The 13,033-nt window shown below is 38.5% G+C and overlaps 1 protein-coding gene across 2 annotated transcripts in view; it reads left to right on the plus strand.

Moving 5' to 3' along the window:
- The first annotated feature begins 4,041 nt into the window (after nucleotides 1-4,041).
- The window catches only part of PRKACB (protein kinase cAMP-activated catalytic subunit beta), an 80,743-nt gene continuing 71,751 nt past the window's right edge, over nucleotides 4,042-13,033 (plus strand). Inside the window, exons 1-2 of one of the 2 annotated variants that reach the window (XM_027683239.1) lie at nucleotides 4,042-4,233; nucleotides 6,304-6,535. In XM_027683239.1, the coding sequence (XP_027539040.1) occupies nucleotide 6,535 (1 nt within the window). In that variant the 5' untranslated portion in view covers nucleotides 4,042-4,233; nucleotides 6,304-6,534. The remainder of the gene's footprint in view (nucleotides 4,234-6,303; nucleotides 6,536-13,033) is intronic. The other variant, XM_027683240.1, reaches the window with a different exon arrangement.

Below are 13,033 nucleotides of genomic sequence, written 5' to 3' on the forward strand. Positions count from 1 at the left end.
CCAGCAAGATGGCTTGTTATTTTTTTATGTATCAGCAAACATGCTGATTGAGTTCATTACTGCTGTAAGCATCTTTTATTATACAGATCAATGGGAATTTACAAGCTACAGCATTATGATATTGACATAGCATAGAATTTCATATACAATAACTTTTTATAGTCCTCATCACTCCAAACATGCTCTGGGTGAAGCTCAGTACTGATGTAAGCAGATACCATAACACCAAGGGTATCCCCAGACTACAGGCAGTTACCCTCAACTTAACCAGGCCCCTTTGGTTCAGGCCATGGTTTTGAGCAGCTTTAAGATAGGAACACGTCTGTTTTTAATCGCACAAAATATCATTTCAGAGCATCTTTATCTGTTTAGTTATCAAAGCTTGGAGGTTCTTTTTCAAATATCTTCAAGTTCCCATCTGCTGTCTGCCCCTGTTTAAGAGAGGAAGACTCCCAGAACTTCAGCAGTTTGGAGAGGCATTTCTTTTTGTTGAGCAGCCATCAAGCCAGTAAAGACAGAAAGAAATATTTCCACTGTATGAAGACTGTAAGATCAAATGAGACATTAGTTGAAGGAAAATGGAAATTGATATCTGGAGATGGTGGACAGATTCAAGCAAGAACCCCTATCATAAGGCAGCATCACAGTGATGAGGCAGATCCAAGGTCAGGCCAGGAATTCAGTCAACAGGCAAGGATAAGGTCCAGCAATTCCCAGGCAGATGCACAAGAGTGAGGCAGGACTAAATCTAAGCTGAGGAGCTACACAAGCCACAGCCACGTTGTGACTGTACAATCAGCACTCCTCTAGTGGAGCTCTAAGAGCTGAGAACTCAGGGCTGAACTGAAATACAGCTTTGGGGAAGTTCCAGCTGAGGCTTATCAGGGCCAGGAGATTTATTAGTACCCTCACTGCCCTGATATAACAGGCTTTAGAGGAACCTGGAATTTTGTTTATTGATTTGATGTAGAACAGATTGTAGGATTTTTTCTTTTGTGTTATCTTTCACAAGGAACTTTTGGACTGCATATCTCATACTAACTTAACTAATATTTGTCTGGATAGGCATATGAGATTTAATTTGGAGTGTAGAAGGAACTTCTCTGTTCAGCAGTAGAGTTTTGTTTACCCTTTCAATCAAATCTTGCTTGCTATTTACAACAGGAATTTCTGGTTCTAGAAAATATAAACAACATGGGGGTTAACTTGCAGGACAGCTAAGAACACCCTGACATAGGTAACATTTTCTACAGACTGAATATTGTCTATTTGTTCTTTTCCTGTAACTTTTACAGGCTGAAAATGTGTCTCTCTCGTGTAGCATTCACCAAGAGGAACTATTAACAGGGACTATAAAATAAACTGAAATGTATGGAGTGAGGACTTGTGGAACAGCACACTGTGAAATTCTCTCACTGAGTGTATGTGAATTTCCATGCAAAAAATAGCTCATGTCTGGAAAGCTGTTTTATCCCCTTTTAAGATAATGAGTAGGATGCAAATGTAGAAGAGATAGCCTGATATTAACCCTTATTTCTTTAAAGCACAGTACTTCTGTTAAAAATAAGAGTTTTTCAGCTGATGATCCAGAGCAGAGAGTGGCAGGTTATGGCTTTGCTACAATCCAAGTCCCATCCTATTCCTATGTCAGACTAAAAATCTCCTTCAACACAGTTTGTAGAAGAGAAATGACACTTCACATTTTATAAAAAATGCGCTGAAATCTGCAGCTCCAGGAAGATTTTACCATTCAAAGTTCCAACCCCAGTTACACAGGATTTAAATTCACATTCAGTTTAATTGTTCTGCATTTTCCCCTGTTTTGACTCATTTATATATTCTGGTTACTTTGTTCTCATTTGAAAGGCTATGTAAGACTTAAGATGACACAAATTTTGATTACATAAGCAAGAATTGCTTTAACTGCCTTTTCCTCTCTCAGAAAAATGAAGAAGAGAATGACATTCACAGGATTCAACCAAAACTTCCAAATAGCTTAATATTCATTTGTGAGATCCAGTTAGTCTAATAAAGTTACTACTTCAGACTTTTTTCATCATCTAATCACAAAACCATGGGTTTTACATATGAAATAATATGAGTTTTTCATAACTAAATTTTAAGAGGTGTATTTTTATATCAAATACAAGTTATAGAGCTACAATATTAACACAACTTAAATGGAGATTTTAATCTTAAATATTAGAGACATAAAATGGAGTTCAAAGTTAATTTATTTTCATCTATGACCAAGTTCACCTCTCTATATATTTCCCACAGATAGCAATTATTTTATAGACAGCAGTGAAAGGGAGGGATATATAGGAAGAATATAATATTTTAAATCTGGAAAAGCAGTAATATACTAACATTATATTACTACTTTTAACAAAACATACAACAGTAATAGTAATAGTTTTCTAAAGCAACTTGTATTGAAACACTGCCAGGAGAGGAGGCAAACTAGATAAACTTTTAATCTCATTTTAAAACATTATCTGGGGGGAAAAAATTATTCTGAAGTATCAGGGACACAGAACTGCCAGAATTGTTTTGTTGTTTTCATTTTTTTTATTTTTTCAGAATTCTGTGTAAGATAGAACTTGCTGTTTCATGTCAGTAAGAGCAAGCTTTGAAATATTTATGAGCTAGCAAATATTTAACCCCTCTATTTGTTACGTCTAATGGCAACTCATTGCAAAGGCTACCATTTTCACTCTTATTTGAATTTCCCTAGTATTTTTAATTAGCTTTCTAATAGACTTTTCAGCTTTCTCAGTCATCTCAAAAGGCACAATAAAAACAACATTATCAAAATAAAATGATAACTGGAGTTTTGACTTTTGTATAGTCGAATTATTCTTTCTGATATTCTTCTTTTGTTATATATAAATATTTAATCAATATATATTTATATCACAACAGAAAGCAATACACAAAACAAGAAGAAAAGCTGCCGCCAGAAAAACAGGTTTATTTTTGCCATATATCACAAATTAAAACTGACTGTAAAAGCAAAAAGAATTCAAAAAGAAATGTGCACAATAAGTCTGTGCAAAAACGTGTGCTGCTCGTCCAGGTATGGTTCCACAGGATCTCTGTCCCCACATGACCCAGCTTTTCCTCAACGTCCCGGCTTTTCGAAGACCACGAGTTGTTCCACTGATGTTTGCAGGGGTTGTCCTGGGCAACCAGATAAAACAAAGAGATTTAAAGGGGCCTGCCCTGACTGTGCTATAGTCTCCAAAATCCCAAGGAAGGGAACTCTGCGGAGTGCCCTGCCCATGGAGGAGCACAGCCTGGGGGAGGAGAATCCTGCACATTTTTAGCAACTCCTTTGGTACAAGTGCTTGTTGTGGCAAACAAACAAAAGACTACTGCAATTGTACTTTACATAGACATGGGGAGTTTTGCTTCAGACCATGGATTTTAGGGTTTTTTACTACAATAGATAATAGTAATATAATTTACATTTCCTTGTGATCTCATTGGATTTTTATGTCCAAGAAGTGATAGTGACAACATTATTGAGTGATTATGATTTATTATTTCAATTATGGTAGAAAACAGAGACCCTGTTCAAAATTAGGCTCCCATTGTGATGCAGCTGTCCAAACATATATTAAAAGACTGCATCTGGACCAGAAGTCTGCAAATTACTCCCCTCAGAGCCATCAGGGCAAAGACAGCCCCACCCATGGAGCAGACACGGGCAGGGATGAACCCGGACTGTGTGCATCATCCAGGCTGGAACAGAATCACAGCTTCTCCAAGTCATAAGCAACACCTTTTCTCTCCAAATGAGATAGGTTACCATCTCCTCCTATTTTCTTTCTTAAAAGACCATATTGCATATTTTCCTGTTGCATGAAGCAAGTTCTACAATTCCTCCACTACTATTTTATCTGTTCTTCTTTCTTCTGCACTTGCATGTGCTCCAATTCTCCTGGGTTCATTTTCCTCTCTCTACCACTTTCAAACCTCCTTCTCCTCTGCCTTGCAGTATTTCTTTCCTTTACCATGCTCTCCTCTCCATGGCAGGGTAAAGCTTCCCTCTCCAAGGGGTTCTGCTGCTCTGCCTGAACCTCCTCCAGCCTTTCTCCTCCCTCGTCCCTGAGATCCCAGCTGCCACTGGATTGCTGCTCTCCAACACCACTGGAACTTTCACAGGTCTCTTGCTTCACCTGACTGTCTAACCCCGAGATTTGTGGAGGAAAAAGCACTGCAGAGATGGTAAGTATTGGTATTGATTATGTTATTAATATTTGCATGTTAAAGGATCAATATATAAACTATTTAGCTCCCCCTTCAAAAAGCCAGCAAATAGAAAAAAAAAAACAACCCTTCCCTCGTTCTCCATAGGGGAAGTGTTTTAAACTGGAGGAGAGCAATTGCAGTCTGGATTTAACATTTCCAAGATATTACAGGAATAAATTATTTACCCAAGAGAACCATTTCTAACATGTCTTTTGTGCCCATTCGATATACCATGCCATGCTAACTTTGATGGAGTGGATATGGCTAATTATACTCTTGTCTCTTCAATAAATTGATGACATTTTTATGAAAACCATGAAAGAGAGAATGCAACAAAGGTATTTTCTTTGAGATAGTTTATGAGGAGTAACAGGCACAAAACCAGAAAACCTACCCAGGCCCAGTGTTGCAGGTAACATCCTGGTGTCACTGATGGCCAAACTTCATTTGAGTCTGAAGAAATCAAGATTCCATTTGACACTTCACACAAATAGTTTCTCCTCAGCAATGGCTTTTATGGCCATTATTATCCCCTGCTTGTGTATGCCAGGGGATCAGAAACCTGCTTTGTCTTTTCACTAATGACCAGGAAGGGCCCTGGCTGATTCAGACATGCCTGCATCTCTGTTCAACACTAGTAGTGAAAATAAGATCTAATGTACCAAATATTTGGAGGAGGCAGGGATGCTAAACACTCTGCTGCTGAATGCCATTGGTTTGTGAACTCCTCTTACAAAACAGCAATTCTGGTAGTAAATCTGCAGTACAGGAAAGGGAAAGAGCAAGTAAATGGAAGAGAGTGGGAGAGAGAATGAAGGTGGGCAAAAGGGATAGAAAAGGGGGGAAAGCAGAGTGTAAGACTGAAGGTATATTAAGTCTTTGGGGTACAGAAAAGGACATTTCTTGGGGAGGAATGGAAATATTTTTTTTAGCAATATAAAGAAGTAAAACTAGGAGGAACAAAAAAATTATGTTTAAATCACAGGATAACTTTTGCTGTGATAAAGTAGACTGAAGGGAAGATTTCTGAGGGGAGATATCAAAGGACAAAAAAGCAGCTATTTCAAGTGATCTACACATAAAATTCCATCACCTCTGAGTTAAAATGTTGCACCTGAGCATAACAAATAAGTGCAGACATTTTCCCTAAGGCAGTCAGATTTCTATACATCCTCTGTTAGAGACCCTGATTGATTGTTTTTACCTGAAATTATTCAGAAGAAATGACAGTATTGGAAATGAGAAATTCTTGAGGATAATTTTTATATGTATACATTTACTGGTCTTAATATATTGCTTGGGAATGGATCTACTCTTTGCACAAAATGGAATGGAACTCTTTCTTGTAAATGTAATTATTAAAATCAGACTACTTAATACCAATTGCAAAATACCATGTGCAAAAACTGTATTTCACATGGTTACCATCTTTTAATATGGATTAAAACAATAAAAGTTTCACTGGAAGCTCTACATTTATTTCAACTATAATTAGAAAATTACCTCAGCATTTCAGATGTGAAACTGAGCTAAAAGAAAATCTGGCTTGGACTAAATGCAAATAGAAGTCAAAGTTCTCTGTTTCATGAGATTAAAAAAATGCTTGAAAACTTTCAACTTCCCTTTCTTGGTGAATCAGTCATGCATCTATCAAATATGCAGAATATCTACCCATATCAAAGCACATTCTGCCAATGGCTTCCCAGACTGTGGAGCTGAGAAGAAAAAGCTTTTACATTGACATTTACATTACAACTACTTGAAATAATCACTTCTTTATGCTAATGAGGATTAATACGTTCTACTTGGCTAGCACCATAGATATTTCTTCTAGCTTTGTCAGTCAAACATAAACCAAAAGCAATCTAAAAATAGTAAATAAACTTTATAGACTGGTTTATTGGCTGCTTTTTTTCATATGCAAAGTGGCTTTTACTGTTTTCAATACTGCTTTTCAATAGATTCACACCTCTGAATATGATACTATAATTTTTTTCTTATTATTTCTCCCAATGAAAGGTTACTGGTCTAAATGTTCTTTTTGAGATTTAGCTTTCTGGTTTAAAAGTGTGAGGAAAAGGCACTGCAGACACATATGATTAAAGAACATCTACTGAAACCCTCTGAGCCTGGAACGACTCCTCGCTCATGGCACAGCAGTAAAAAGAAATCAAAAAAAAGACACTGAGAAGAAATTGAAGCATTGAAAGGCTCGAACTCTGGAAATACCAGAAACTACTGGAAAAGAGGCAAGAACTTCACTGTACATCTGGAAGCAGTAAGTGTTTATTAAAAGCAAGTCTATCAGAAGGAGGTTTCCCTTTGGAAAATAGCAAGCGCTGATGCATTTGGTGTATTTAACAATTCTCAAAAACCCAAGAGAAGGAGGATATTCATGAGGCTGTTACAAAAAAAGAGGGGTATTGCAGTGTAAATAAAAATGAAGCACATAAATGTTATATGCTTTGATCCTGAAGGTTTAAAACTATCTTGTACGTTCTAAGATTGGGGTGACAGTTTTATCTGCTAGAGGTGTACGATAAAGCACGACATTAGCCTGCCTTAGGGTAAGATCTGGTGAAGATTTGTAGATTAAAAAAATACTAAAAAAACCCTTCCCACTTTAAAAAGCCACTGGTTTTCAACAGAAAGTGGAGCAAATAATACAGAAATAGACTCCTGGGAGAAGCAGACTCCAGATGAGGCAATTTAGAATCTGCCAAGATACCAGTACTTGAATAAGTGTTGGACTGGACAGTGCTCTGAAACCTTAGATATTGCCAAGAGCTCAAAATACCGTAAGACAGAGATATCAGAGGCACAAAAGCACACAGATCTTGAAATCATAAGCAAGGAATAACAACACAAATAAAGTAGATGGAGGATGCTGAAAAACACAAGCTTGTATGAATTGGACTGTAAGGGCCAGAGCTCTGAACCATGAACAAACTGCATGTTGCTGCCTTGGATGACTGTTTTCTTTGGAATAGAAGACACTTGCAGCAAAAGATGAGAGCAAATGGGACATACTACCTTCAGTTAGGCAGATGTGCACAACTCTCAGTTTCTAGAACTGTGCTAAGGGAAAATCAACAGGCTGTAGAAAGACAAGTGGGTAAAATTACAGGTTTATGAAAGTGATTTTTTTTTGTTTTAAAAATATGCTTCTAGAAATAAATAATAAACCAGGAAAATCATCTTAGATTGTTTTCCTATTTTTAGATGGCACTACTAAAGATACTACAGCAGAAGAGCTGATTACGCATTAAGAACCTTTTTAGCTAGACTTCTTACCCAATACTGTGATATGTGACAGTGAGACACAATTTACAGGACATGCACCTAAAGCTTAGATTTAGATATGTGACTACTAGTTCCTCATCATTACTCACTTATTGGGTGCAGAATATGTACAAAACTTGGTGAACTCTTTGTGTGAACTCTCTTAGTTAGAATTAAAATGACCTTCAGTTAACTTAGCTTATTTCACTTCCAAAGTGAGGTAGGCTACATTGAATTAAGGTCATTTTTAATTCTGAAGAAAAATAGATACTGAGGCATTTAACATAGCTTAGTCTACTTTAAATTAACAGCTGTAATTAACTTGGAGATCTCTGTAGAAAAGACATAAGAAGATAAATTAAAAAACACCACTACTTTTGTTTTTAATCTTCTTTATTCTGTAGAAGGTAAGTGATTCAGAGTCTCAATATCCAGTAAGAACAATCATCAGTAAAATATTGGTCACCTCTCAATTATGGTAAGCATGCAGATAATTAAGTCAACTACCCTGAAACTGGTTTACTATACAGGTTTTTTAAGAGCTATGCATTTTAAAATAACTTTGACTAGACAAGAAGTCAAATTTCTATTCAAATCTCTGTGACTAAACGAGAATCTAATGTCAGACAACTATATCATCAATTTTGATTTATGTTTCATTCCTTATATAGTTCACGTGCAGCAATACAAATATATTGCTAAACTACTAAAAATACAAGACAAAATGTGCAATTTTTTGTTTGTTTGTTTTCCTTCACTCAATATGTACAAAATCAATTTTTCAGAAGTGCAGCAAATCAGGATAATGTAAAATACCTTGCTTTTCTTAGGCTGAGCAATCTATCATGGACTTAAAAAACCTGGAACACCTGTGTAGAACAGCAAAGGACTTACAGAATCATAGAACTATTTAGGTCAGAAAAAGGCCTTTAAGATCACTGACTTCTCTTGATGCAAATAAGGAAATTTTTTAAATGAGCCTGATGCCAGCCAGATACCCACAAAATGATCACAAAGCCAGTTACAGAGGCAGGTCAGTAGGAATTTTCTGTAACAGTAATTAGGAATTTCTTCTGAATCACAAATTTGCAGGCAGTGTCTTCTACAAATATGGAATAGTCTGCAGTACAGTTACAAGCAAGTGAACAAAGTGCTGCTGGGCTGATAGCAAGAGACTACACCCACCAAGCCCAATGATGGTGGGAGATAAAGGCCAGAACTCAGCAGCTGGACTTGCCCATTAAGGACTCTGTAGTTTATCTCTGAACAAAACATGTCTACCCAGCAGGACGTTGATCATAAGGCAGCACCTGCCACCTCCTATGAATGAACATGTAGTCACTATCCATAGAAAATTTGATTAAATGCTCTCAAGGGGCAATACTGACAGCAAAAGCATAGTACCAGTTTCTTTAAATAAGTTTAAAACATCAGGAAAAATACCCACCTTGCAACTTTAGGGCTCTTGAGAGGTTTGTGGTGAGCTGTAGTTAAAAATCAATAAGAAAACATATAAACCCCTTGCTTTTATATTTACATGGGGTGTTTTTGACCACTGGCTATCTTGGGAAACATTTGGGAAACATCCCATGCCAAGACAGAAGGGTGGCAGTAGTGAAGTGTTGGCTGCTGGTGTAAACTTGCTTTGGAGCTTTTTACTCTAAATGTACCTGGCCATACTGAAGGAAGCCCAAGCTGCCCTTAATTAAGACTCCCTCCTTTGAACCAAAATGTCCCTCAAAATTATGGTGTTTGGGACACTTTCCTGAGGCTCCAGATTCCATTTGGATTCCCAGTTGAAGGGCATTGAAGAACATTTTTCAGATCTGGCAGAGAAAGTTCTTGGCCAAGTTGCTTTGATTTCATCGTGGACTCAGGGTCTGACAATCTCAGATATTGTGGAAAAGCAATGTAAGACCTTTTACTCCTCTCTGGGTGGGTGGGTCCTCAACAGGAATGCATTTGGCATCAATGGATTTGGCCTGAGCTGCCCAAGGCTGTGGTTTATTGCTGTCTGTATGGCAGTGTGGGGAGCAGGGAAATTGCTGTGCTCTTGCTTTCATCCTTTCCCTCAGCACGCCTACATGACATAATTGATATATTCTTGGCAGATCTGAAATTATGCTGCAGTGATGAATATTCCTGTTTCTGGGTCAGAAGCTGTAAAATTTGGAAAATATCTTCCATATTCACAAAGAGATACATATGCTTCTTGGCACGTTAGCAACCTGCTAGAAAAACATCCCACGCTGGCAGAGCAGGGGTTAGCTGAGAGCGGGAAATGTGCCAGTAGCCTGGAACAACCCAAAGGCAAACAAAGAGTTAAATGCCAGATATATCAGTCTGTTTAGGAACAGAGAAGGAGGCTGCTAGGGGTATTCAAAAATGCAGGAATGTGGGATTTGGGGAAGAGCAGTCTAATGGTATTCAAACCCTGCAGTTTACAGGCACTGCTGCAATGGTAAGGCAGGCTGGCCATAAAAAGAGAATTACAACTGAGGCAGGTACATATTCATAACCTGAGCAGAGCCTACGCCCTCGGGGTAAGAATTATTAGTACAGATGGGCAAACCCATCAATCTGTATGTGCCAATCCCGTGCAATGCAGGCACACCTTAAATGCCAGAGAAGAAAAAGAAGATGCGTAATGATTTAAATTTAGTGACTTGTTTCAAATGTGTATTGAAAACAACTGCTGTAGTTGCTCAGAAATGCTGCTATCTCATCTAGAAATCAGAATTATTATGGAGTGAAATGATGTGTGGCTCCAGAAGTCATTACCATAGGAACAGGTGATTTCTATTAAAAGCACGTGAGAGTCTTTGATCTAGCAGAAGTTTATCTTTTCTGTCCTGAAACAATCCTCTCATTTTTAGTTCTAAGTCTATGTAGAGTAAAATATGCGAATTTCATGAGGGAACTATACATCTGCTACGGAGCTTTTGGCTTTATCAGAGAAAAAGACTGGTCTTACTAGGATTCCTAATTGATATTGTTGATTCCCAAGAAATATGTAGAAAAGTGGATGAAAACCTGCTGAGAGTCACTGAAACTCCATCATTAAATGCATAGAGTTGTAAAACTGCTGAGATGAGTATATTTTTTAAAATCTCATACAGATCAGCAAAACAAATGGAATTTGAATTTTTTTAGATTGCACTCTCAGTGAAATATTTTAACATACCCAAAGAAAACATTTTTCATATTTGCATGATTTGATTTTTTAACCAATTGTCTTGAAAGAAAGAAGACAAACTACTTTTGTATGAGCAGTGATATGAGACATTTCAGCATAAAAGGATTTTATATAAGAAAATTAAGGCAACTGAAGATTAGGGCTAGAATAAGAGTTGACAGTCTGAATGCTAAGTAATTATATATACATAACATCTATAATCTATATTACATTAGTATGCTTTGCAATCAATGAGTATTAACTTGTTAATATAGCATTTGTGTAAGTGGTGTGAATGAGAATACAAATGTCCAGCCCTAATTCCTTGTTTCTGTTATCTTTGCCTAGACACGTAATGCCAGGACCGTGGAAATGGTTCATTTATTGTTTCACAGCACAGTTGACATATTTGTTACGTTTCTGATTAGGAGAGTTCTTGGGTATAAGCATTTATGCAAATCCATCAGTGCTCCATGTGCTTACTTAAGAACCAGTGTCATTGCATTGGTGCACGTGTATATGTGGTGCTGGATGTGCACATGTAGGATTTAGCTGCAGTACATGCAGTGACCAACTGATCCTTGTCCACTAAATCCCAAATGGCAGGAATGACTATTGGACCTTGTTGGGTCCCCACACGTGCAGCCTCTGCAGCATAATTGGCTAGCGAAGGGATGAGCTGTAAAGACAAGAATATGCTAAAGAGGCTGCAGCACATCTCATTTGTTAGTGATGCTGCTGCTGTCTTCTCAAGGATATCAAAATGCCTGTCAGCACCTGGATGAAAATCAGCTGACTCAGACTCAATCTGGCCAAAACAAAAATGATGATGGCTGGAGCGGGGAAAATGTTTAAAACTGGGATAAGATCTTCACCTACCTGAGATAGCATCTTCAGATATTTATTTAAACACTACAGCATCTCAGATTTCTGGTTTGTGTCATTGTACGAGTGATCAAGATGATAGATGACAAAAGTACCCTCTCCTTTTCCCATGCTTAACTTCTCCTCCTGGTACAGATCTGGCCATTGCAAACTCCGTGCCTTTGCTCGGCAGTGAATGACCAGTTAATCACTGAACCTCTGGGTAAGTGCCTGAAGAACACAGATTCCAGCTTTGGCAAAATGAGACAGCTCTCTTCAACACGAGCAGCTTCACCGCCTCCAATGGTTTGCAGGTTATTTCCTCACTATGTCTGCATCCATTGCGCAGGCTGGAAAGGTAAAAAGACCTTTCCCCAAATCTTCGTTCGCGAAGATGGGCCATTACTATGTCTGCATCTTCTTTCTGATCTTCAAAGCAATAAAGACCTGGCTTCCTCAGAGACTGCTTCTTTAATCATAGAAGCACAGGTACTCCCCTAAAGCAAGTAGTTTCACACAGATCAGAGTAATGCAAGTGTAAAGGTGAAGAAAATCAAGAGAAAGTCCCTTAACTGAAAAGTTCATTGATCAAACCTCAACCTACAAAACATCAAGATAATTCTGGTAAGTGTTCCCAAAACTTAGCAGCTGTATAATCCAGGCAGTTTGTACAACTGTCAAGGTAGAGCCACACACTGGCTAAATCTGCCCAGTGTTCACATGCAATGTACTCCACTGCACAGTCTCAGGAGACTGGAAAGTTCCTAGAAGTATGTACTTTAGTGGGCATTAGTGTATGTGTACAAAATCCTGTCTTAGAGAATAAGGAAATTCAGTATTGGGCTGTGACAGCACGTGCTTCACAGGCAAGCAGCCCACGGTGTTGGGAGAGGATTTTGATAGCCCCTCTGTGAAGGATGATAGCCTGGACGGCTGCTGCCACAGCAATTCCTGCAGCCTTGGGGAAAGAAGGCTGCCAGAAACATGGCTATGACATATATTGTCCTGGCAGAATATATAGTTTGTGATCCATAAGATTAGCACTTCTGCTCTCCACTCTCCTCACATAAAATAGAGCCTTTTTTTTTTTGATAAGCATTTCCTTCCAGAGCTAAAACGCTCAAAGTGTTTCATATGGTAAATATATAAAGAGAGCTATCATCAACTTGAAAGTCACAATACCACTTGAAAATGCGTAGCTGTAGCTATTTATGATGGGTGGCAGCTAAAGGGGGGGAGGAAAAAAATTTTTTTCCTGGCAGCCCGCTTACTTTCTACGTTTTTTTTTTCTATAGTCTGATGAGCCACGTAAAAACAGTCAGTGAACAGGCGGCAAGTGCGAGTTCCCTCCCGCCCGCCCGCGGGGCGCGGGCCCCGCCGGGTGTCCCCGGGGATGCTCGGGGGCGCGGGCCGGGCGGCGCCGCAGGGCCGCGGCCTCGCGGGGTCACCTTGGGC

Source organism: Neopelma chrysocephalum, unplaced genomic scaffold (genome assembly GCF_003984885.1).
Source record: "Neopelma chrysocephalum unplaced genomic scaffold, ASM398488v2 Primary Assembly neopelma1_64, whole genome shotgun sequence".
NCBI classification, from domain to species: Eukaryota; Metazoa; Chordata; class Aves; order Passeriformes; family Pipridae; genus Neopelma; species Neopelma chrysocephalum.